Here is a 26,091-nt window from a genome sequence, read left to right as displayed (position 1 = left end):
TGCTGATCCCTGCAACAATACCTTCTATATCCGACAGAAAACCACGGCCGAGGAAAGCTCCATCACGCCTTCCTCATCAGGGCAGAGAACGTACATTATAGGCCCATAGAACTGTATATAATAAAGCTGTTTATATATATATATATATATATATAGAAATAGATGAAGAATGTCCATTACTACCAATCCCCCCCAACCACCACCCACCCATGACCGAATCACAGCTATAAAAGAGAAAGGTCAATGCTGACCATCGACTGCTAACATGGGCGCTGGAAACCGGTGTAAATCATCCCCCGAGGAAGCTCAGCTATTAAAGTCCAGCATCATTAATACACTTCATACATCTGACAGCTGTGAAGACGTCCACCACCACCGCTCCCCACCCATGACCGAATCACTGAAATATAACTAAAAGGTCAATACCGACCGTCCACCGCTAACACCAGCACTGGCAACCAGCGTCAATCTTCCCCTGAGAAAGCCGGGATATTAAAGTCGAGCATCATTAATACCCTTCATACACTTGACAGATGCTTTAGTATCGTTAACCGCTTTGGCTCGGCAGTAGCCAGGACGTATAGATGGGCTCCGGACGGCCGTCGCTATACGTTGCCGATGAATCTGTAACCTGTTTTGTAGTGAGGCACACAGTAAGACTGCCATAAATCACAGGTGTCAGTGGTCAGGAGGAGGTATAATAACCTCGGCGTAGGGCTGGTCTCACGGAGGGGCAGATCTCGACAGCTTCTAATAAGCCAAATAAATCAGAGCATCCCCGCTCAAATTAAATGTCTATTTCTGCTTGTGTATATTGTAATATATCATTGGCCGACGCGTTTCAAGAGCTCATCCTTCACCCAAGGCAGATTTCCATCCATGCGTGAAACACAGCAAATAGTGATATGTTTGGTGTTTTTTTGTAAAAGGAATAATTTATTGACATTGAAGATTTTTCGTTAGTCTTTTGCATGTTGGGACAGGAAGTACTTAAAGGGATTGTTTACTAAAATATGTTTTCCTTTAAATCAACTGGGGTCAGAAAGTGACAGAGATTTGTAATTTACTTCTATTTTAAATCTTCCAGTACTTATCAGCTGCTGTATGTCTTGCACAAAGTGGTGTATTCTTTCCAGTCTGACACAGTGCTCTCTGCTGCCACCTCTGTCCATGTCAGGAACTGTTCAGAGCAGGAGAGGTTTTCTATGGGGATTTGCTACTGTTCTGGACAGTTCCTGACATGGACAGAAGTGGCAGCAGAGAGCACCGTGTCAGACTACACCACTTCCTGCAGGACATACAGCAGCTGATAAGTACTGCAAGACTTGAGATTTTTTAAAAGAAGTAAATAAAAAATCTCTGGCACTTGCTGGGACCAGTTGATTTGAAAGAAAAAAAAATTCTGAACTACCCCTTTAAAGGCAACGTTACATTGAACATGCAATCCTGTCTAGGGGTATCACGGTACAGAGTACAAGAAGCTAAACAAATTCTAGTTTTGTAGGATATTTAGTATGACTTGTATTGTATTTAGTGATATTCTTGCTTTTTTTATGGTTATGAGTCCAGTGGGCGGTCCTACACAGTGATGGACAGTTGTATCTATAGCGATGGAAGTCAATCACTGATTAGGACCGCCCACTGGACTCACAACTGTACACGAATAAAACAGACACTGTTCTAAACATACATTTTCCCACAATGCAATATATCAATCTGCTCAACTCCTTCATCCCTACAGCCTTATGCTGGTAGACACCTTGTTCAACGTGACCGGTTCCCTTTGAACAACAATGAACTGGCGGTAATATTGGTGCTGGATATGTCCGCCAAAGTGGCTTGATAGATATTTGCGTGAAAAGTTATTTTATTTATCTACTGCTATACGAATGCTATAGGACGACGTGTCCTTGTCCAACGTGTTTCAGGTACAGAACCTTCATCATAGTCACATTCTTTTCCAAACGCATTAGTCAGTGATGGGATTTTTATTTCGATGTGTAATAATGAAGGTATTTTAATGTAATGACATTTTGCCGCAGATGGTCTTTATTTTGAATGCTGGGACTAATAGTACGACAGATTGGAAGGCGTTGTGTAGAGGATGTTATCATAAAACACTTAGAACAGTTGCATTATCCTTGATTTCTCTCCACAGACGGTGTTGTCGGATGGAAAACGCGAGACCACAACCAGCTTCCTGCTGATCGTCCCCACAGACCAAGACATTGGCCGCATATTTACCTGTAAGACTTCGAATTACGCCATCCCAAGTGGAAAGGAGACCTCGGTCAAACTGGACGTTCACCGTAAGTCCACCATAAATTTGCTTCTCTTTGTTTATTTCCCCGCTCTTGGTCTATTTCAATTATATTCCTATCTGGGAATGATGGATGCCCGTCCCTCTCTGGCTTTCTTTGCTGATGGTGGTGGTCCAGGAACCAAAAACATCAGTTTACGGAACTCCTATTGACTTTTATGGGACCTGTGTGAACAGTATAGCCCCGTTTCTGTAACCCTTGAAGCTAGCATGGTTCCGGCTATTTTAGGCTTTCAGGGGATTTTAGGGATTCCTCAAGCGGAATCCACCAAAAGAATAAACCCATCCATTCTTTGGGTGGAACGTGGATTCCGACCAGAATCCATATGGAAATTTCTGCCGTGTGCACTAATGCGCGGAAATACAATAGAAAACAATGGGAGCCAAGACTGCTCATTTTTTACGGGCGGAATTTCGAGCGGATTCAGCGCACATTTTGATGTGGAATCCGCTCGAGATTCTGCAAAAATTGCTCGGTGTGCACATACCCTTATGGTGGATCTTGCGGATAGGTGATCAATGTCCCAAATGGGAAGGGAACACTCTTATAAATAGCTGATTTAAAGGGGAACTATTAGCAGGTTGGACGAATCCAACCTGCTGATAGCCCCCTATAGGTATGTCTCTTACCTTCCTCCTCAGGGCCAGTCCTGCACTGTTAGCGTAATCTTTGGCCGGGAGCACTGTCCCGTCCCTACAGCGTCATGGGGGCGGGCTGCTCCATGGATGGATGATGCTGTGGGGGTTGTACAGTGCTCCCGGCCAAAGATTACGCTGACTAAGAGTACTATTAAACGGAATGATAATCGGCCGAATTGGCCCTATCCGGCCGATTATCGTTCCGTGTAATAAACACAACAATCAGCCGATGACAACGATCATCGGCTGACCATTGATATAGGTTGGGACCTATAATTGTCGGGTACTGACTGGCCGGCGGCTGACGATTTGCAAAGTGCATACATTACCTATCCTTGGTCCAGGGCTCCCCTTGCGCTCTTCTTCTCCCCAGGTCCCACGCGCTGCAGCTTCAGAGCGGCCTGTCTTAGATGACAGGCCGCTCAGCCAATCACTGGCCGGGACTGCTGTGGCCTGTGATTGGCTGAGCGGCCAGTCTGCTAAGGGCCCTATTCCACAGTAACGATAATCGGCCGAATCGGCCCCATTTGGCCCGATTCGGCCGATTATCGTTTGGTGAAATAGAGAGAACGATCAGCCGATGATCGTGTCATCGGCTGATCGTTCATTTAGGGCCAGACCTAAAATCATTGTTCCCCCACCGCGCATCGCTACGGTTGAAAAGCGGTGCGCGGCGGGCGACTGACGATTTGACAGCAGCAGCATCATCATCATACATTACCTGTCAGGTCCGCGCTGTCTTCATCCCAGGGTCCCGCGCGCTCTATCTTCTGAATGGCCGGTCAGCTGACAGGCCACACTCAGCCAATCACAGGCCGCGGCGGTCCCGGCCTGTGATTGGCTGAGCGCTCCGTTAGCTGACCGGCCATTCAGAAGATAGAGCGCGCGGGACCCGGGGATGAAGACAGCGCGGAGAAGACCTGACAGGTAATGTATGCTGCTGCAAGGGCTGCAAGGACATCGGTAACGATGTCCTTGCAGCCCTCGCTCAACGATCATCGGGCCGTGCAATAGGCCCAGTAAACGAGCGGCAATCTAGCAGATCGCCGCTCGTTTACATCGTTGATCGGGCCCTCCTCGGCCCGTGGAATAGGACCCTAAGACAGGCCGCTCTGAAGCTGCAGCGCTTGGGACCCGGGGAGAAGCACAGAAGAGGAGGAGCCCTGCAGCCTGGATAGGTATTGTATGCCGTTCAAGCAAGGGCTGCAAGGACATGGGTAACAGTGTCCATGCAGCCCTTGTTAAATGATTATCGGGCCATGTAATAGGCCCAGTAAACGAGCAACGATCTGGCAGATTGGCTCTCGTTCACAGTTATTATCAGGCCCCCATCGAGCCATGTAATAGTACCCTAACTGTGCAGGACCAGCGTCGAGGAGGAAGGTAAGATACAAAAGTAAAGCCTAGTAATACCTATTGGAATATATATTGGACCAATATCCTTGTGTACTTCTTCTCTGTATCTGAGTGTTTGCTTTTGTTTTCCTTCATAGTAAGCGAGCCGTCTACTCTCCCCCCCCCCATACTCCACCCCCCCCCCCCACCTCCCGCTGATGGACACCGATGACTGTGCAAGTCTGCATTTGCATAGATGTATGGCTGTGAGACTTAAAAGACAATTTACTTAATAGCATTTATCTAACCTAGGCTTATTTCCCATGCACGCCGCCCGACGCCAAATGAATTTAGATGAGGCAAGAGAGACAATCCATCTCTGTGATGGTGATTTAAGATATTCTCAGCTATTTATCGCTGGCGGATAGAAAGGCCGGGCTGCAATCTGCACCGATCTGTCAGTCACAGCAGCCCCCGGCGCCTGCCGCCACCTCGTACACCTGTACTGTATGGGCACACGTCTCTGAGGGAAGATGGGGGGTACATGCCAGATCCAGAGGAGTCACTCGCCAGCAGGGACACTGGTTGCTAGGCAGCCACATAAGCTGGTGATTGTGGAAATCATCCATTAATGACTTCATAACTAATAACCACAGAAATACTGCTGGCCTCCATTATGTGAATTATATCCTCACATATCATTCACAGACGACGTAGAATAACATAAAACCGAGTCACTATGTACATACATTACATTACTGATCCTGAGTTACATGCTGTATTATACTCCAGAGCTGCACTCACTATTCTGCTGGTGGGGTCACTGTGTCCATTCATTACATTATTGATCCTGAGTTCCATCCTGTATTATACTCCAGAGCTGCACTCGCTATTCTGCTGGTGGGGTCACTGTGTACATACATTACATTACTGATCTTGAGTTACATGCTGTATTATACTCCAGAGCTGCACTCACTATTCTGCTGGTGGGGTCACTGTGTACATAAATTACATTACTGATCCTGAGTTACATCCTGTATTATACTCCAAAGCTGCACTCACTATTCTGCTGGTGGGGTCACTGTGTACATACATTACATTACTTATCCTGTACCGATCCTGAGTTACATCTGTATTATACTCCAGAGCTGCGCTCACTATTCTGCTGGTTGGGTCACTGTGTACATAAATTACTGATCCTGAGTTACATCCTGTATTATAATCCAGCTTTATCCCTCCCTCCCTGGGCGATTATGCTCTTTGTAGTCATGTTTTCATCTTTTAACCCTTTCTTTTCTCCACAGATCCGCCCACTGTCACCCTTTCTATCCACCCCCAAACAGTACAAGAGGGTGAGCGGGTGCGGTTCACCTGCATGGCCACTGCTAACCCCGCCATTAAAGGTTACAGGTCAGTATATCAAACATACAGTACATGGATTTCATTTCCTTGTCCAATATTTATCAGTGAATAAAGTTAAAAAATAAAATAATTCCCACCACTGTCATGACTCCCCCCCCCCCCAATTATAAGTTCTATACATCTAGGAAATATTCGTCCATCATTCATTTACTAATGGCCGAGTTGTGTTTCCTCTGCTGAGATGTAATAGCTGGAGCCGGGTACTGCCAACTGGCCTCACTGCCAACAGCGTCTGCGCCATATTGAATAAACTGCAGTACTAGAGACTCTTGCGCACTGGACTCATCAGAAAAATCAGGAGGCGACTGACTGACCTCAATGCCAGGAAATTTGCATCTTTACGTATAAGATGTAAGGTTAGATTCTTAAAGATGGCGGCATTGTCATGCGATGGCGTCCTCTTCTGTCTATCAAGCTGCTAGCCATTACAGAAGTTGTGTCCCAGACTTAAAGGCTTCACTTCCCTACATAGCTCAGAAAGCTGTGTGACAACTTCTAGGGGGGCTGCAATGGTGTCCAATTTGGTTGTCACCCTGCTTGGGTGGTTAGGAAGAGTATAACAAAACCAGTATGGACTCCATTGCTCTGCCTAACTAAATTGGTGCACCAATCTGTGTATTACTGACATCATTCTGCTCAGCCGTTCTCCTAATATGCAGGAGAATAGGATTCTTGCCACACCCCTCTCCAGCTGCTGATTGAAAGTTGACTGTCTATACACAGCATGGATAAATAACTGCCAATAAGCAGCTGGTGGGCGGAGTTTTCAGCTTCTCATGAATATCTAGGACTACTGAGCATGTGCACATAATGTAAAAGACTACTTATTGTCCATGTTATTGAGGCGGAGATCTCTGGATCAGCTGCACAGAACAATGTAAGTGATACATCATTCGGCTCAGCTTCTCTGTCACTAGTTTATGTTACCCTGAGATAGGACACCATAATCCTACTGACAGAGTCTCTTAAGCTGACAACATCTACTAGGGCTGTAATGGTGGCCACATTGGATGTTACTCAGCTTTCCCACTAAGCAGAATGCTCACCCACTTGACAGACATGGGGAGTGTTCAATTTAAAGGTGAGATCCCTTTAACCTTCTCCCAGGCTTCCCGGCGGCCCAGGCCTTCAATCCACCATCTGAATACACAGCGGCAAGTGTAGCAGAGGCGAGAGCCCTACACGTCCATTAAACACCTTATCTGAGGAATTTAATGCCTTTTTATTTTACGATCCTGTTTACTGCCAACTGCTTCTGTTTTACAATCATGCATATTTAACCGAACGGGTGTATTAATGTTTTATTTATCGCTGCCTTCAAGAGCGCCTGTTATCCTCGCTGTTTGTGTAGTGTGGGCAATAAGTGGAGACGGGCTCCGCGCTGGAGCGGCGGGGGGAGAAGGAATCCTGCCAGCTCATACACCGCTTAACTATGCCCCGAATTACAGTTCAAACATCTTAAAGGGACGGGTGGATTCCAGATTATTGGACGTTATTCCAAATGGCTTCTTAATTGTTGCCCATTGAAAATATGAGGCTGGCGAAGGATAGGGCCAATGTAGTACTATATGTCAAAGATGTAAAAATACACCATCATGCTCGGAGAAGCTGTGAGCCAGATACAGACTACTGCTCTATGTCACACAAGGAAGGAGCCCCAGTTAAAGTCTATGGAGATTTATCAAACATGGTATAAAGTGAAACTGGCTCAGTTGCCCCTAGCAACCAATCAGATTCCACCTTTCATTTCCCAAAGAATCTGTGAGGAATGAAAGGTGGAATCTGATTGGTTGCTAGGGGCAACTGGGCCAGTCTCACTTTACACCATGTTCGATAAATCTCCCCTTATGTCTGACTTTCCTCTATCATGGTGCAAACTGTAAGGGTCCTATTACACGGCCCGATAATCGTTTAGCAAGGGCTGCACAGACATAGTTAGCGATATCCGTGAAGCCCTTGCCCAAACAGTATATATATTACCCCTCCGTGTTCTGGCCGATTATCGCCCCATGGCTGACGATTGAACAAAAAGTTGATACATTAACCCTCCACGTTGCCGGTCTTTGTAGGAACATGGAGGTGCAATGTATTAACTGTTCAGTCGTGAGCGGCTGATGATTTTAGGTCTGGACCTAAGAAAACGATCAGCTGATGATCGTTTCATCGGCTGATCGTTGTCTCTATTACACGCAGAGATAATCAGCCCAATCCAGCCGATTATTGCTCCGCGTAACAGGGCCCTAAGATACTGTATCCATCCGGTTGCATATGACAGGTCTCATTGTTTGTAAATGTCACTGTACTATCTTTAATAATCGTTTTTTTTCCCGTAGGTGGGCCAAAGGCGGCGTGATCATTGAGGCGGCAAGGGACAGCTCGTATGAGACACAAGTGGATTATACTTTTTTCACCGAGCCGGTCTCATGTGAAGTACACAATGAGGTCGGAAGCACTAACGTCAGCACTCTGGTGGATGTTCAGTGTAAGTAGTGGGCACACTGCTGGGGAATTACTGGTCTGGCCTAAGGGCCCTATTACACGGAGCAATAATCAGCCGATTATCACTCAGTCTCATAGAGACAACGATCCACCAATGAGGCCCAGACCTAAAATGATCAGCCGCTGACCAAACATCGCACAATAGCTGATGATTGCCCAAACAGTAAACACTTCACCTGTCCACACTCCCGATCTTCTCTTCACTTTGTATGCCTCCCGGCACCACGGCCAGTGATTGGATGAGCGGCTTGGTAGCTCAGACAGGCACTCTGAAACTGCAGCACATGGTGCTGGGAGGCAAAGTGAAGAGAAGATCAGGAGTGTGGACAAGTTTGGGCAAAGGCTGCATGGACATCGCTAAGAATATCCGTGCAGCCCATGGTAAACGTTAATCGGGCCGCAAGGCTAGTTTACAATATTGATTGGGCCTTCATTGGCCCGTCTAATAGAACCCTTGGTCACCCCTGTCTGTAATATTAAAGGAGGCAGAGGCAAACTTCCACAGCCTAAGGCTGCATTCACGCACCCCATAAAATTGCCCAAGGTCACGGATCCACATTCCCTGCTCACGATGGTCGACCTAAGGTGTATGGGACTCTTCTGACCAGACACCGACAGACAGAGATTTTCTGACCCCTTTATTCAGAGAGCGCTCTCTGGCTACGGCTTACCAATCACCCCCCATAGAGAACACGAGAACGCTCCTGTGTATGGGGAGGCTGGGCGGTGGAAGGCAGAGATAACTGACGGCCGGCAGTTGTTGAAGGTGTATGGGGACCTTATAAGGCCCTATAGAATGTGTAGCTACTGCTCTTCTTCAATATACAGTATTAAGTACAGTATTTATGTAGCAGTGAAATTATAGAATCAGGGATTTGATCAAATTACTAAGGTATTTGATCAAATCCCGGGAAATGATGGATTGACCGCGCCGTTCCATCATTTCCCTAGGGAATTGATCAAATCATTGACCCCTTTCAGGGAAATTATGAAACAAACTCTATAATTTCCCCTGCGACATAAAATTCACGTACCGTGTTGCATCTCTGCTCCCCGTTACGCTTGTTTCCCCTGCTCCCCCAGCCTGTCCACTCCGCTCCCTGCCGCCATCACGCCTGACGGTAGGTGTGCCGCTCTGCTCCCTGTCCGCCTCCGGTCTCACCCGCCCCGCGTCTAACCCCTCCTGTCCCATCCGCTCTGTTCCCCGTCCCTGCCCCAATGCCGTATGCCTGCCAGCAGGTGTATCGCTCTGCTCCCCCATCCACCTCTGCCTCCATATGCCATATGCACGGTATCTATGTACTGCTATATACAATAGAGGGGGCTGATGTACACATGGTGATGCACACGACTGGTGCAAATAAGTGGCACGGCTCTGATGTAAAGCTGCAGATATAATTAGAGCGGTCAAGAAAGCGTGTTATCATTCCACTTTCCCTGTCAATCATCCGGCGCGGCCTAACACGGCTGGAGCCATTTGTGAATGGCATCCTCATTTGCATGACAATAATCGCTCTTTACCCCGGTGAGAATCTATTTATTTATCTGCCTCAAACAGAATCAATTTTCTGCTTATTGCTCAGACATGACGGACATTGTCCTTGCACATCCCTGGTGATTTGCCATTGGTCTAGCCGAGCTGGAAACTCGATGACGCCATATTTAATTAGTTTTTTTTTTATTAGTAGATTAACCCCGTTGAAACATTACGAGGCTGCAATAACCTCTAAAACCTTGGTCACCTGCCTATTTGGTACATTAAATGTTGTCACTGCTCTGGGCGGATCGGGCAACCATGAGACCAGAAACTATCCTGCACGAAATCCCGGACTGTCACTGTCTACTGTACGGCATATTACTAGGCAGGGCCTTCTCATCCATTGGGTCCCGCACCTGCTTAGGGAAAAGGGAAGGGAAATATGGTCCCTTTCCTTTGCTTAGAAGAGTTTAGACCCTTCAACGATAACTTCAACGATAATGATGGTCTTGTGGCCGTTGCTCGAGCAGCAACAGAATGCTCAGGGCCGCTTGTAAACAAGCATTGATCAGTGATCAGCACCTTCACAAGGCTCAATCGGTTGGGCAGCCCTTTTCTGCCAATAGTCGCCCCATGTCCATACTCCCAAAGGTGCCAGCACAAGGCTACTTTACTGTAGTCCCCGGTTCCTGGGGTTGTTCAGTGTAAATCCCTCTAAGACCCCTCCCTGCCTGAGTTGTCAGGTAGCCCATGCTCTCCTTCTGGAGGTCAGAAGAAAGAGAAAGTGCTTTTTTTGGGGGGGGGGGGGGGGGGGACTGTTTAAAGAAAAAAAAGTTTAATTCAGTTACATTAGAAAATGCATTCCTTATTCTTTTGAAGACAGTGAGGGAATCCATCTCTCTGGTGATACGCTTTTGATTTATAATGTTCTCTCGCTTTGGTACTATGGAAGGGCATGAATAAGTAATGCTCAATACCCCTGACATAGGACGGGGAGTTCTATTTTAAGAGCTTGCCTGAGCGAGTTCTTCACTTGATGTGAACGCCTGGGGACCCCCATTAATGATGCGAATGCTTCTCTCGACAGTTGCCCCCAGAATTGTTGTCGAGCCCAAGCCTACAACAACGGACATGGGCTCCGACGTGACCCTGACCTGTATCTGGACAGGAAATCCTCCGCTTACTCTGACGTGGACCAAGAAAGGATCAAATATGGTGAGTAGTTAGGGGTAGAATGACCTGAAGCAAATGAAAAACCACAGCACTGAGTATTTTGAGGGATAACTTTGTTAACCAGTAACATGTATGGATAGTATATGATGAAGGCAATGTCCTGATGTCAGTGACCCGTCTGCTCCTTGGATGATCCTTGTTACGACAGGGCTGTATCAGAAGTATCATAATTTTAGGAAAGGAATGGAGGCAAATGGAATATTATGGTCTGAGCATGGAAGGTACAAGCACTTAGGAGAGTATTTCAGCACTGATCTTAAAGGGGTAGTTCATCCCCCCAAAAAATCTTTAAAATCAACAGGTCCCAGCAAGTGCCAGAGACTTGTAATTTACTTCTAATAGAAAATATCAAATCTTCCAATACTTATCAGCGGCTGTATGTCCATCAGGAAGTGGTGTATTCTTTCCAGTCTGACACAGTGCTCTCTGCCACAGTGCTCTCTGTCCATGGCAGGAACTGTCCAGAGCAGCAGCAAATCCCCATAGAAAACCTGTTCTGCTCTCCAGAATGGAGAGAATACAACACTTCCTGTAGGACAAACAGAAGCTGATAAGTACTGGAAGACTGGAGATTTTTTTTTAATAGTAGTAAATTACAAATTTTTGGCACTTTCTGGCACAAGTTGATTTGGTGAACCACCTTAAAGTGATACTGTCACCCCCTTTCTGGACTTTTGTACACCACTGTTAAACCTAAATTCAGCAGTTTTCATACCTTACTTTAAAATATATTTCTTGGTGCTTGGTCCAGTGAAAAATACTTTTTATCATTGGTGGATTGTGACACCTGGGTGGGGCTTCATGACTGCTGCGCCACTTCACCCCGCCTACACTGGTAGCATAGGCCCCACCCCTCTGTGACATCATCCTATATAGGCCCCTTTCCTATGGCGTCTAGGCCCGGCCCCGTGAACGCCCATTGGAATTGAAATGGGACGACCTAGAGGGGGTGGGGCCTAGACCTCTAGGCCACCCATTCCAACCGGGGGCATTGGACGCCATTGGAAAGGGGGTGATTACTTTGCCATCACCTCACGGGATAGAAATACCTGTTTATGCCAGGCAGAGACCTCTCCACCCATGCGATGGAGTTAGTGGGCATTAGACAGGGATCAGGTTATGACTCGAAGAAGACAAAGGAGACTAATGGGAGATTACGGACTGATCCTAGAAGGTGCAAGTTCCCAGAAGCACAGAGTATTTCAGTACAGATCTTGAGGGATGTTATTCAGTCACACGGCCAATGGAAAAACACAAATTATAAGCTGTAAAATGAAAGGACACGTGATATAAAGTCTCCAAGACAAACACTATCTCTTGTTTGCAGGTTTTAAGCAACAGTAACCAACTATTCCTGAAGTCTGTGAGCCAGGAAGATGCGGGGCAGTACGTATGTAAGGCCATTGTTCCCCGGATCGGCGTTGGAGAGAAGGAGGTCACGCTATTCGTCAATGGTGAGTTCCTTTACCATTTATGAGCGAGGACCTGAGCGACTCCGAGTGGTTGCTATGGATATATTGCGGAACAGTGCAATGTATCAACCGTCCTTAGATCACTCGAGTGTTTAGCTCAAGGCCAGGCTGACTTACTGCCGAGGAGCGGATAGCCTTCATACTACAAAAACCACACTTTCCTCTATCTCTGTCTGCAATAATCCAATTTTTGTAAGAATGAACACCGTTAAAGGAATTGTTCACCAAAAAAAAAAAAAATTCTTTGAAATCAATTTTTTTTAATTTGTAATTTACTTTTATTAAAAAATCTCCAGTCTTGCAGTACTTATCAGCTGCTGTATATCCTGCAGGAAGTGGTGTATATTCTTTCCAGTCTGACACTGTGCTCTCTGCTGCCACCTCTGTCCATGTTAGGAACTGTCCAGAGCAGTAGCAAATCCCCATAGAAAATCTCTCCTGCTCTCCAGACTGTTCCTGCAACCCCGCTAAGCTAAAAGTATATACAGTGACTATAAAAAGGGGGCCCACTAATTGCTGCCGAAAAGAAACGTCCCAAAATGATCTGGCTGGTGCCCCCCCCAAACAGTGACCTCTCCTGAGAACCAGCGGAGTGAGGAAAGAAAGCAGCAAAGTACAGGAAAGGCAGCATCCATCAGCGTAATATCCGCTTCAGCTAAACCGGCACCAGCAAATTACACGGAGAGATAAAACCCAGCAGATTGGGCGATAAAACAAAGAAGGATATAAAACAAATAGTGCATATTACGCCTAATGTGGTAAGAAATTCGGCAGCATTGCATTAATTCCCCCTGATGAGATAATCGGTATAACGTCGTCCTAATCTGTCTGACAAAGATGTTTGTCTACCAGAGGATAGCCTTAAAGGGAACCTTCCACTTATGTTCTACCTAGCAAGAAAATCTCATAGAAGCATTAACTTCAAGTGTGAATAATGCCCCAAGGTGTATAGAAATTTAGGCAACCTTAAAGGGGTATTCCAAGAAAATCAACTTTTTCCCTTTCTACAGGACATCTGTACTCCCCCCCCTTCCCAACCCCAGGGTCTCCGTATAAGGCCCCCAGCTTCTGTATTATGAACAGTCGCGGCTACGGCATGTGACCTGCGACTCTATTCGTTCCTATGGAGTGACCGAAATAGCAGAGCACAGTGCCCTTCCGGAGTATTCGTCTCTTTCCATTGCTCCATACGAATAGAGCCGCAGGTCACGGGCACTACTCATGATACAGAGATCGGTGGTGGGTATAGAGGTCGGACCCCCCGCAATCTCCTATTTTTCCTGTACCCTGTGGATAGGGGAAAAGTTGATTTCCTTGGAATACCTCTCTAAATGAGAACTCCGCCCACAACTAAAAATCTAAGGCAGGCAGGGGGGAACATAATAAAGAATAGATACTTACCTGTCCCTGTGCCCCCTGCAGCGCCGCATCTCCAATCTTCAGCCCCCGCATCACAGTGACCCGGGTTTAGAAATGCCAGCTCAACCCATCAATGATTAAGGTGGGATACCGCTGCAGTCACTGACTAGCTGAGCAGGTACGTTTCCCCTGACGTAGCAGGAAGCTTGGCTGTTAGAGACATAGTGACATGGCTCTGCAAGAGCGGGGGGATGGGTAAGTATACATTCTTTATTATGTTACCCCCACCCCTGCCTGCACCAGAGTTTTAGTTGTGTCCAGAGTTCTCCTTTAAGCTAGATAAGTCATAACCTCCATGAGTCACTGTGATTAAAACTTGCCGCGTTCCTTAAGATATTGATAAATCAGCATCATTGTATCGTAATTAAAGGATAACTGCAGCTATAACAGTGATGGTCAAAATCATAATCTTTTCATCTTTCTTTAAGGTCCTCCGATGATCACTAGTGAGGGAGTGCAGTATGCAGTGCGAGGTGGAGTGGGGAAAGTGGAGTGTTTTATTGGAAGCACCCCACCTCCTGACCGGATTGTAAGTACATGTTTTTTCCCCACCCTTATTTCCCTGTTTCCATGTGTGCCCCTTTAAATTAGAAATGTACAAATCTTATGATCGATGAGCTATATAATTGCCAACTATAAAGACTCAAATAGTAGTCTGAACACATGACCTTTGGGATAAGGGTCAGCGAGTGTAGGATCGGGATGTAATAACACCTGGGGCTGCGTTACATACGCGCCCGATATCGCTTTATTAGAAATTTATTTACTGTCTTGAATGGCAATAAATTTAAACAGAGAGCCGCCATCTTGAACTATTCTGCACCGGCACACTTCAGTTACGCAATTCCAGGTCTGAACTCTACATGATTAAAGTTTCGACCACCCTTGGAGAATAGGGAATATATTGCAATTATTTCTTTTATGGGCTGCGCTCCGCTGATGAATGATTACTCCAATAATCACATCTTGCTGAAGAGACAACGACCCGGCACCGTTCCACGTTCCATAACCTGGAGCAATCTCCTTAGCAATGGCGCCACCTATCTGGCTCTTGCTGTAGCACAGTCCCCTGGTTCCTCATTTTTTATCTCACATTAAAGAGTGAGGGCCGTACAGAATAAACATGTGGAGGTTTCAGAAGTCAGAGCCCTGGCATCGATGAAGGCAATGGTCGGTCCCACCTCTCCGCTTATATATGTCTTTTTGCATTAATTAAAGTGCAAATTTGTGCTGGATTCACAGCTGCCTCACCACAGAGTCCCGGGGGAGACGCGTTCTCCAAACAGCATCCACTGCGGCTGAAATCATTTTATCACGGCTTACAAAATGAAGTGTTTAGCAGAGGAAGCGACTGAGAATTCATTATAGGCTTTTCAGTGATTTGGATTTTCCAGTTAACTATTACAGATCTGCCGAGCTATGGAGGGAAATTTCCACGTCTCCCAAGGCAGCTCTATTAGAGAGGCCATTTAACCTGCGGTTACTGAATTATTAGCAAAGTATCGTAGCCTTACACCTTGTCAGCGCCTACATTAAGAAAAATGACTCCCAGTAAGTCACCAACAAGAAGTTCTGAACACAACATTTCAATATAGGTCGTAACCCGACCCAAGGTGCTGACATTGTGCAGTAGGTGGTCGTACACTAGTGAGCATCTTATGGGCGATACTCCTCAATACCAATTTTACTACTGTAATGAAGAGTCAAGGAGGAGTGGTGGTGTAATGCTCGTGCCGTACTCCTCCCTCCTCCGTATAAATATTCTGTGCTGCCCAGCCTCCCTGCATACTCGTGCCATCTTCCCGGTTTGTGCATACCCGGTGATGTCAACGATGATGGCAAGTGCAGAAGGCGCGTGTGCGGACCAGCAAGATGGCGCAAGCGTGCTACACCCCCACTTCCCTTTGGCTCTTCATTACAGTAGGAGAAATGATACTGTGCAGCATCACTTCAGATTACCTAAAAAGTAATTATTTTTTATGATTTTCCCAGGAAGGCTCCAGAAGAGTTGAAATGCAGGGAATACACTGTAATTGAAGTCCCCCGTCACAACCGATGCATGACCCCCCCCCCCCCTGACTTTGTTTATGACTCCTCCGGCATAAGTTCCATAGGGTTGTAAACCTGTGACGTTGTGATCATAAATCCGGGAATCCTCATTATTTTTTTTTTTAACTTGTGCACATTCCCCAAGGAATAGTATGACTGCCGGTTTTACACACCCTCACTGCCATATAAAGATGGAACTTTACGTTTAATAGACAACGGTTTTATATCTTTCCTCTCTTAATTGATTTCTTGGAAACTATAGGCCTGGGCATGGAAGGAGAAATATCTAGAGAGTGGAACCATGGATAGGTACACCGTGGAAAGGACTAAAACAGAAAATGGGGTTCGGTCCATCCTCACGATCAACAACGTTATAGAGACAGACTTTCAGACCAGCTACAACTGCACAGCATGGAACACCTTTGGATCAGGAACAGCCATCATCAAGCTTGTAGAGAAAGGTATGGCTAAATCCTAGAGGTTGATCACAGGTGTTCTTTCCTACTGTTCGTACCATAGAAGCCATGTTCTAAGCCATGAGATAGATGTCTTATTGTGGGTTTTATGTTGTCTTCGAGCACTAGAATGGGCAGCACACTAGGGGCAATCCAAAGGAATTCTCTGTAGACAAGTCCTAAGAAAGTCTTCAAACCATTGCCTTCAACTACGGTTTCCTTTTTCAGAAGTGGTACCAGTCGGAATCATTGCTGGGGCAACTATCGGAGCCGGGATTCTGGTCATTATCTTCTTTGTCTTCTTCATTTTCTTCCTCTACCGACGTCGTAAAGGCAGTGAGTACCAGCGTTAAAGTCTTTTGACAAATGTATGAGAGGCTTGCAGCTTTCCCAGCGGAGCCAATTAAGAGGCTATGCCATAGTTTGTGATAAGTGATGTATCCAATGACTGCACAGTTGCTCGGCTGCGTGTACGAGAGGAGACAGCACAATGCTTGAATACTGAGATTCTGCTAAGATGCTATGTCAGTTCTTGCAGAGATGTTCTTGGTGAGATCGTATGTCAAGATGAGTAACCCAAGATGGCCACATAGCAAATAACAGCTCATAGTTCAACAGAACTTAGTTAATTAAAATGAAAGTAACTTTACTTTGTACTTTCGGACAGACATACTTTATGTTTAGAAATACACTTTTCATGAGCAGCTACAGCCGATTATTGCTCTACGTAATAGAGACAACAATCAGCCAATGACAAAGATGGACCTAAAATCATTGGCCATCGACTACGCATTGCTACATGTAATGGCGATGCGCGGCACAAAGACGACTAATGATTGAATACACTGTTAATACGTTACCTCTCCACACTCCCGATCTTCTCCTGTCCTCTGCTTGATTCCTTGCGTGCACAATGCAGCTACTCTGAACTGACAGGCTGCTCAGCCAATCAATGGCCGGGACCACCGCGGGATCAGCTCAGGGAAGCAGCAGCAAGCAGTGCCGGGAAGCAGGCAGAGGACAGGAGAAGGCCGGAAGGGTGGAGAGGTAACGTATTAACAGTTTAGGCCAAGGGCTGCATGGACATCACTAACTATGTCCATGCAGCCCTTGCTAAACGATCATTGTAATAGGCAGATCTAACAGATCGCGTTCATTTACATTATTGATTAGACCGTCATCGGCCTAATAGGACCCCAAGTATTATTTTAGGAAACAGATACCTAAAACTAATCATCTGAGTCACCTTATGCTTTTAATAAGACCTACAATGATATTTTCTGAAGTAATTTCAATCTTTAAACAATTGCTAATATCCAAACAGGCCGCAAGGATGTCACGCTAAGGAAGCTCGATATCAAAGTGGAGACAGTCAATCGAGAACCACTAACCATGCATCCCGATAGGGAGGAGGACACATCGAGCGTCTCTACTGCAACACGTGTCATGAAGGCAATCTATTCGGTAAGGAAAAGCTAAGTGCCATCCCCATAAGTCACTGTGCTGTGCATTGTATCTTACCTTTATCTTTTCCATACATCTGGTATGACCAGTAGCTGGGTGTTAGATTTTAGTACACGTGTCCACTGGCTTTTGTGAAGCAATATATCCAGTAGCATTGTGAAGCCTTCCTATTCTCTACCTGTTCCTTTGTGCTCAAAGATAATCTTAGATCAATGGTATTGTGTAGTGCTTCTGGACTACCATGACCTTGAACACGATCGGTCCTCTTTCTGTTCTTACGGGCAAAAAATATGACTGGTCTGCCACCACTAAGTTGACTTAAACATACATCGCTTCGACGTTTTAATCAAATTAACATATGAAACCCATTGTCCTAGAACCTTCAAACACTGGTAGATTTACACAATGTTTTTCTTTTTTTTTAGTCTTTTAAGGACGATGTGGACTTGAAGCAAGACCTACGTTGTGACACCATTGACAGAGAGGAGTATGAGCTCAAGGTGCGGCACCCATATATTTTCAACCAATACAAATAAATTTATAATCCAAATGTGGCACTTTCACGATGTCTAGTTACCACCAGTCCCTGCACGAGCTGGTGGAAGCTACGCGTGGCATCTTCTACTCACAAGACTGAACATATCTTGATTTGCACACTGTACTAAGCACGAACGAGTTTTCTGGCATGCGAGATCGAGTGATGTGTAATATTTGTGACATGTGTAAATTATTCTGTGTTTAATACCTCTCTCTTTCTCTTCCTCTAACTACTTCTATACCTTGGAGAGTGAAGCAAACATTACTATACAGTTGCATACTTTTAGGGATTAGACAAGTTTTGCAGTTCAGTTCCGATTGTGACTTTTAAACAGTTTGATGAAGATGGTTCGAAACATTTGAAATCCCGAATACACTTCTGTGAAGTTAGGGGAGATGGTGGCAACAGATTGTTGCAGGTGTAATGAGGAGACATTTTGAATACACATTATGGCGCAATTCTGTCTGGTAAGACATATGAACCTAAAAAAAAATCTGTCGAAAATACAATTATTTTGATGGATCATACACTGGAAGTCCTGCGTTGACACCTTGAGAACATTTTATGCAGACTTGTGTGCAACTGTGTGGACTGTGCCTTCAACCATTTGGAGTGGCCTTCACAATTCATATGGATTTACAAAAACCAATTCAACTGGACACTATGGACACAGCCTTCTTACTGTGGACTGATCAAACGCTTCTCCTCCTTTATATCGAAAACGGAGCTTTGTGTACATTTCATCAGACATCACGTAACCATCACTGCCAAAAACTTGAGTCTAGTCCTCATTGTCAAAGAATGTAATGCGTTAACGCAAGCCTTATACGATGAAAAAATAATCTATACCGACCACATATCGAGGATAGCAAGAAAAAAAATCCAAGATTTAGGTAGTAAATTCTGAACAGTTGACTACTTATTTTATCATTCCCTCCAGCATTGATGGGTAGCACTTACACCTAGATGTGTTCAACCTGCAAAATAGCTCCAAATTCTAAATGATGGAAATATAGTAACAAAAAAAAATAGTAATTTTTTTTTGTGGTTAAGACTTTGATGACTAGACTTGGGCAATTTCCATTTTTGTAACTCTGTAATCGGCAGGCATCAGCAGTGGGCTACCGTGTTTTATATACTGAAAGCCAATGTTTATGTAAATGTCTGTAGTCCAAAGCAATTTTACATAAATGTCTTAATAAATGTATGCACCTGTATAGTGACTTTTGCTTCACTGTGTATTTGAGCACATAAGTCTATAAACACCTCGCTGAGTGTTCAGAGACAAATCGCCTATCTCAGGCTAGCCGCCCATTTCTTTTTCTTTTTTTTTTCTTTTTACTTCTATTGTTTTCTTCCTCTCAATAATCATTTTTCTTATTCTACATTCAATTCATGTCCATCATTATCTGCCATTGATCACGCTGCTCTTCTTCCCTAGGATCCAACCAATGGGTATTACAACGTCCGGGCTCATGACGACAGGCCGAACTCCCGAACAGTGTTGTACCCAGATTACCGTAATCCTGGACCAGCACGTTTTGATGCTCGCCCTTCATCCCGTCTCTCTCACTCCAGTGGTTATGCCCAACTGAACACTTATAGTCGGGCTGCTACTTCAGATTATAGTACAGACCCAACACCCACAGTAACTCCAGCAACAACAGATACCACCAGTCAACTTTCGTATGATAACTATGAAAAATTTGGGACACATGGGTTTACAGCTAACTCTGGCTACCCAACATACCGACTTGGTTATACGCAGCCAACCACAACAGGTATGGATCGGGGACCATACGATACTTTCGATCCAGTCGGGAAGTTTACAGGTGCCACCCGGTTCTCTTATACTTCCCAACATTCCGACTATGGACAGAGGTTTCAACAAAGAATGCAGACACACGTCTGAGGATTGTTAAAAATGTCAAACTGGTGGGCATAAAAGGGGGAAAAAAAATAAGAGAGGGTGACACTATTCAGTTAAATCTTCTCTCGTAACATCTAAAGGCAAGAAAGGACTCCAGGAGGAGAAGCGACCTCTTACCGTGTCTTCTGATACTCAGGGACCTTAATGTCTTGATCTCAGAAGTCCCCAAGAAAACAGTCAACGTTGCCCGACCAGCAAAGCCTTGAGGCTTTGACGTGGAATAAAATGCCAAACAGAAGGCTGGCCTTTTAGCACCTGATCATTCCTTGAATACCACTGATTTTTGCCATCTGGTGTATGGCACATGGTATGACTTAAAGAGTCGACTTGGTACCGGTGAAGCTTTTCTTTTCGCTTTGATGGGCCCCTACACTCTCTTGGGGCACGTGTGCTTTTTTTTTATTGCTCTTTTGATTTGCCACTGAAAATCTGGTCTTACCATAGCCTTTTTTTGTAGTTATACATTCCAAATGTCGGAAGGCGAGGCAGGATGAGTAAGATTGTTTTGTAGCGTGTATGACATATATGGTTCTATATGCTTTTACAATCTAGGCACTTGGGCAGCTATTTCTGGATAGCGATCGATAAAAAGTGGAGGATGAATGAATCGGACAATCAAAGAAAGAAAGAAAAAAAAAGAGAGAAGTTTCATATGCATCTTTATAGGTTCATTTATATACTCCGCTTATGGAGGATTCTTATATATGTAATGCGTTCGTCATACATGACCTAAAATTCCCAACAAGCTCTGAGCCATAATATACTTTATATATTTTTTATTAGAATTTGTTGAATTACTGAGCACTTCTAGTGAACGTAACTCCATTCATGTGCACATTGTACATGTACTTTACACAAACATTCCACTATTTGACCCTTCCATCCTTTCTTATGTTATTTTTTCTTTTGTAGCTAGACCTTGATCTTTTCAAACAGCTCTATAAGACCGAGGGTTTTGTAGGCAATAAGTATCAGCCAGCGTTGTATCTCTTGAACTACAGCATGGCTCTTTGGCTGAGAAAAAAAATTACTCAGGGATGAATGGTCCAATGTGTTGGTAAAAGGATGATTACTTATACAAAGCAGTATTAGGTTTCGTGGACTTTCAGGTCCGGATGGTACATGGAAATCCTAATAGATAATAGAGGCCACTCATATAGGAGTAAGATACAGAAGTCAAATGAGCAGAATCGGGTCCCTTTGGTCTAGCGAGCCTAAACATGGAGTCAAGCATCCATTTTGAAGCATAAGGTTTACTGGGCCATTTCCCATATTAAAGTATGCAATATATAGTTGTGAAAAACAGACTCTACAATCATGATAATTTCTCATTATAGTCTGTATCCTTGTACAAGTACATCACAGTAGAATTTACATATAGAGTATACATCATTTGCCTGTACACGTCGGTGCCTGGTTAAAGTCGTGTAAAAGAAAAGCAATACTTTCGGAGGGAATACAAAAAAAAAAAAATTTTTTTTTTATGTTGGATGTTGCACATGATGAAATCGAACTGTGACAACCAGCTTAATAGGGAAAAAGTGTTTTAAAAAAAGTCATCCTAAAGTACTTAGCCACTACTTGCTTTTTATGGTTACCTACAGTACTCACCAGGCAAACTGGGGCATTTCTCTTGGTAACATATAGGGTTCTTCTTACCACTTTTATTTGTTTTTTCTTCCTGTGCCTTGACACGTAATTGTTAAGGGTTGGTATTAAAAAAAAAAAAAAAGAAATTCTAAAAAAAAAAAACACCTGTATTTGCCAAGACCTGTAGATGCATGGTACTTTATATTTATTCGCATCATAATAAGAAAAAAAAAAAGTCTTTTTTTTTTTTTTTTTAAAGTGAATTCCCTCTTTTATTTATAACACAACAATCACGTGTTTCTAAAAATCGAAACAAAAGAAAAAAGTAATAATTTTGCCTTTATAAGTTAGGTACCGATAGACAGCACTTGCATAGGGCAAAAAGTGGAAGGGACTAATCGCTGACCTCAACTTCATAGCTAGTTGACTGATCGGTATATAGATGACGTGTTCAAATGCTTGAAACATATCCGTCTATTTAATGCAGGGACGGGGAAACTTGGCCCTTCAGCTGTTGCAAAACTACCATTCCCATCATGCCTGGACAGCCAAAGCATACGCTTTGGCTGTCCAGGCATGACGGGAATGGTAGTTTTGCAACACCGGGAGGGCCGAAGGTTTCCCATCCCTGATGTAAAGGTACTAATGCAGCTTCAACCTCCCTTCTACGTTACTGTTGGAAGGCAAATCATTATCTTTATTTTTGGCCAAAGTGAATCAGTGCGTAACCAATGCAACTTTACAGCTAACATAATATCCACCATTCAAAAATGTACCCCAAATGTTGGTTTCCACTTAAACGTTTGTTAACCCTTCTCCAATCCCCAACATTTATTCTTGGAAACTGTTAAGTAAATGAATATCAATTTCCTATCAAATTGTACATATTTTTTTTTTTACAATTTCAACCAAATCTTTTTGTACGAAATCTGTTCTTTTTGCAAACAGATCCTCGTAGGCAATCATTTTTGTACAGTACGTGTGTAAATATACATATATATTTTTTATATATCTTGTAAAACGTGAGAAGCATACACGAGTGACATTATCAGTATTATATTTTATTATTTTCTTCTTTTATCGGCACACCCGTTGACGTTTCTTGAGTTATTTTTTCGTCAAGAAGATTTTTTTTTTTTCCTTTTGTTTGCTGTATTGAGATACGTTTTTCTCCATTATTCCAACTTGGTTCAATGTAAAACAATACAATCTCATTTTATTATACTGTGTCACTGGTTGTTCTGATATTTTATCATTTACAAATTTTTCTACGTCTTTTGGATATTTAAAGGGAAAGCCACAAAAAAAATGTATGGAATTATATACAGTAAAATTCCTTCAATCCAGCAGTCCAACACTAAATCCCACATTTAGGAGGAAAAAAAAAAAGATAATGGGGCGGATAATCAAATATTGTGTTATAGAATAATTAACTTTGATGCTTATAGCAATCATACGCATACCAGTTGCACGTGGAATCCATTCGGTCGATGGAAGTTCAGGTATCCATGGATACAACCACTCTGGATCAGTACTGTGTGTGAACCTCATTGTGATCCAATTGGACTCATGCACAGAACCAAGCCAGAGTGGTCATATACATGGATACCTGAACTCCTGGCGGCCGAATGGAGTTCACACGCACTGGTTCTGCGTATTTCATGACGTATTTAAGACCTCATCCAATTAGTGTTTTTTTTCATTGGACTCCAAGCTCTACTGGATGATCTTCCCCTTTAAGAGTTGAAATACAGGAATTTTACTGTACAGCTATTCATCAGAAGGTGATTTCCATTGTACTGTTTTTGCAATTTCGAATGGGAAAAAAAATGTATTAAAATAAAGCCAGTACTTCACACTATACAAACACCTCCCCCTATGGTAATCACGTATGTAACACTCTGATGCTCTGTTTAATAATAAAAGATTGCTACAAGCAATGTTTTTTTATCTTCTCTAAAGCCCTCCCATGATTATTTGCCATTAGGGGAAAAACTGTGGGTGGGTAAGGAAAGGCAGAAGTTAGAGACTGAAGGCAGACGGATCACTTTAGTATCCCGTACACATAACAAGTAGAGATGATCAAACATCGGAAAATAATTGGTTCGATCAAACTCGAACATTCTCCAACCTGCCGCATTTGATTGCTGAGGCCTTCCCAATCCGTGCCGAAGGAGGAGCGTGCCCGGGGACCGCCTAGGTAATAGGCAGAATCCCGGAATTCCAGGCAGTACTCGGACAGTCTCCTCCTTTTTCTGATGTTCAATCATCTCTAATAACAAGGGCTGACCTTGGACAACCTATCGATCATGAACAGGACAAATATCCGAATTAGAAGGTAAATTAATATTTTTAATTTTTGAAATTTTATTAAAACACTATCAGGCTATGTTCATACCCTGGAAGAGACCAGCCGTTCCCAGAAAAGATCATCCCGGCCAGTACTGCGGTACTGGCCGGATGATCTCTAGCGCAGCTGAGTTCTGATGTGGGCGCATCCGTGCGTGACTGCATCAGAACTCCCCACAGCTCACAATAGAGCTGCACACTATGGTGATCCACAGTGAGCACTGACAGGGCTTTCTGCAGCCGCTATTCAATGAGTAGCGGCCGCAGTAAACTGACATGTCGGTTTTCTACGGCGCCACCAGGGATCCAGGCCAGAGTGTATACCCTGTGTATACACTCCGTCCGGGATTCCCTCGGCCTGCAGCACAACGTAGGTTGCGTACAAATCACGGACGTTGTTGTGTGAACACGGCCTACGGGTGCGTTAAGTTATTTAATTATATCTGCGCCATCAAATCTGCTGCGGATCCTGTACCTGTGAATGCAGCCTTAAAGAGAATGTACCATCCTTTTTCTGAACCGCGGCTTAGTTCCAGTGTACGGCGCCGTTCTATTTACGGGTACCTGGCCGTGGAAGAAGCACTGGAAGCGGGCTGGCCCACACCCAGTGGGAGGAAACCCCTGCCCCTCTATGACGCGGCTCCATTGATTCTAATGGGTTTTTCTAACCTGCTGATAGTTGCCCTTTAAAGGTATGTTTACACTGAGCAAATTTGGCGGAATTCCGCAGCGGAAAATCCCGCCTGCCTTAGTGTCAAACGGCATGTCTACAGGAGGGCTCGCACGCCTCCGCTCAAAGAACGGACATGTCAATCTTTGAGCGGAAACGTGCAAGCCCTCCCATAGACATGCTGTTTGACATGGAGGCAGATGGGATTCCACCAAATTTGCTCAGTGTAAACATACCCTAATATGATGATGTAATGTAAATGCTGGACCTAGCCTAAGGAACTCTTTTGGGGCTGATTTGCACTTTTTATTAAATCTGTGTAGTATCCTAGTCTAAAATCACTGAAAAATATCTGCACATTGACCAAACAGCATTAAAGGGCCTGATTTATATAAAAAGTTTTTCAGTGAAGAAGAAAGAAAAAATCAGGTGCCAGATCCATGCTAGGGGGTTGGGACAACAGAGTTAGTTGTATTAAAGAAGTCCCATGGAACTGAAAAATGGAGGAAGGCAGGTTGTGTGGAAAATAATAAACAAAGCAAACTTGCCTATCACATAGCGCCTCCATAGCGTCACTCCCGGGTCCCGCCGGATGTCATTTTCACATCATATAACTAGCTCTTATAGCTGCAAAGTCACAGTCCAGCCGAGTGATGGACAAACTTCACGTGTGCCAGATTTACCACAATCTGTGAACTGGTCTAAAGCGGTTGAGTTTTAGGGGGACATTTATCAAGACTGGCACGCCTACTTCCCGCCTTAACCCAACCCCCCCGCCTTCTGATACAGATCCAGTGCGCCACGGAAAAGGGGAGAATCTGCTCCTTTTCCATGGTGTACACAATTTTTCCATGTGTGGCACCAAAACTATGGGGCATCAGGCATAGTAAATCTGGGCCAGAAAATCTAAAAATTCAACAATCTGAAGCATTTATAGACCGTCTAGACAAAGTCGTTTTAATAAATTTGCCCCTATGTTTTCTGGATACAATTGGGACATTTTTTCTTCGGGTTGGGTGAATTAGCCCGGAGGCTGATTAATACGGCAGCAGACACAAAAATAGCAACAACAGCAAATCATCTTATTATAATGGAGTGGACTTTCAAAAACAAATATGGAAATGAATTTCGTTTTAGCACGGTATAATACACTCAACAGCCTGGTAATTAGGGAATTCGGAGGTGGATTAGGCAATTTTCCAGTCAGTAAACAATGCATGTTACATTATA

The 26,091-nt window shown here is 44.2% G+C and overlaps 1 protein-coding gene across 1 annotated transcript in view; it reads left to right on the top strand.

Moving 5' to 3' along the window:
• KIRREL1 (kirre like nephrin family adhesion molecule 1) overlaps positions 1 to 22,381 on the top strand; it is a 181,081-nt gene extending 158,700 nt beyond the window's left edge. The window contains exons 5-15 of the mRNA XM_069950982.1: positions 2,159 to 2,309; positions 5,599 to 5,704; positions 8,050 to 8,198; positions 10,780 to 10,907; positions 12,253 to 12,379; positions 14,245 to 14,345; positions 16,128 to 16,326; positions 16,549 to 16,656; positions 17,645 to 17,784; positions 18,210 to 18,284; positions 19,764 to 22,381. Coding sequence (XP_069807083.1) covers positions 2,159 to 2,309; positions 5,599 to 5,704; positions 8,050 to 8,198; positions 10,780 to 10,907; positions 12,253 to 12,379; positions 14,245 to 14,345; positions 16,128 to 16,326; positions 16,549 to 16,656; positions 17,645 to 17,784; positions 18,210 to 18,284; positions 19,764 to 20,234 — 1,755 coding nt within the window. The 3' untranslated portion in view covers positions 20,235 to 22,381. The remainder of the gene's footprint in view (positions 1 to 2,158; positions 2,310 to 5,598; positions 5,705 to 8,049; positions 8,199 to 10,779; positions 10,908 to 12,252; positions 12,380 to 14,244; positions 14,346 to 16,127; positions 16,327 to 16,548; positions 16,657 to 17,644; positions 17,785 to 18,209; positions 18,285 to 19,763) is intronic.
• The last annotated feature ends 3,710 nt before the right edge of the window (positions 22,382 to 26,091 follow it).

The sequence above is a fragment of the Dendropsophus ebraccatus genome, chromosome 13, assembly GCF_027789765.1.
Source record: "Dendropsophus ebraccatus isolate aDenEbr1 chromosome 13, aDenEbr1.pat, whole genome shotgun sequence".
In the NCBI taxonomy this organism is placed as follows: Eukaryota; Metazoa; Chordata; class Amphibia; order Anura; family Hylidae; genus Dendropsophus; species Dendropsophus ebraccatus.
The sequence above is the reverse complement of the archived record's forward strand: the minus strand, read 5'-3'. Positions and strand labels throughout refer to the sequence as shown.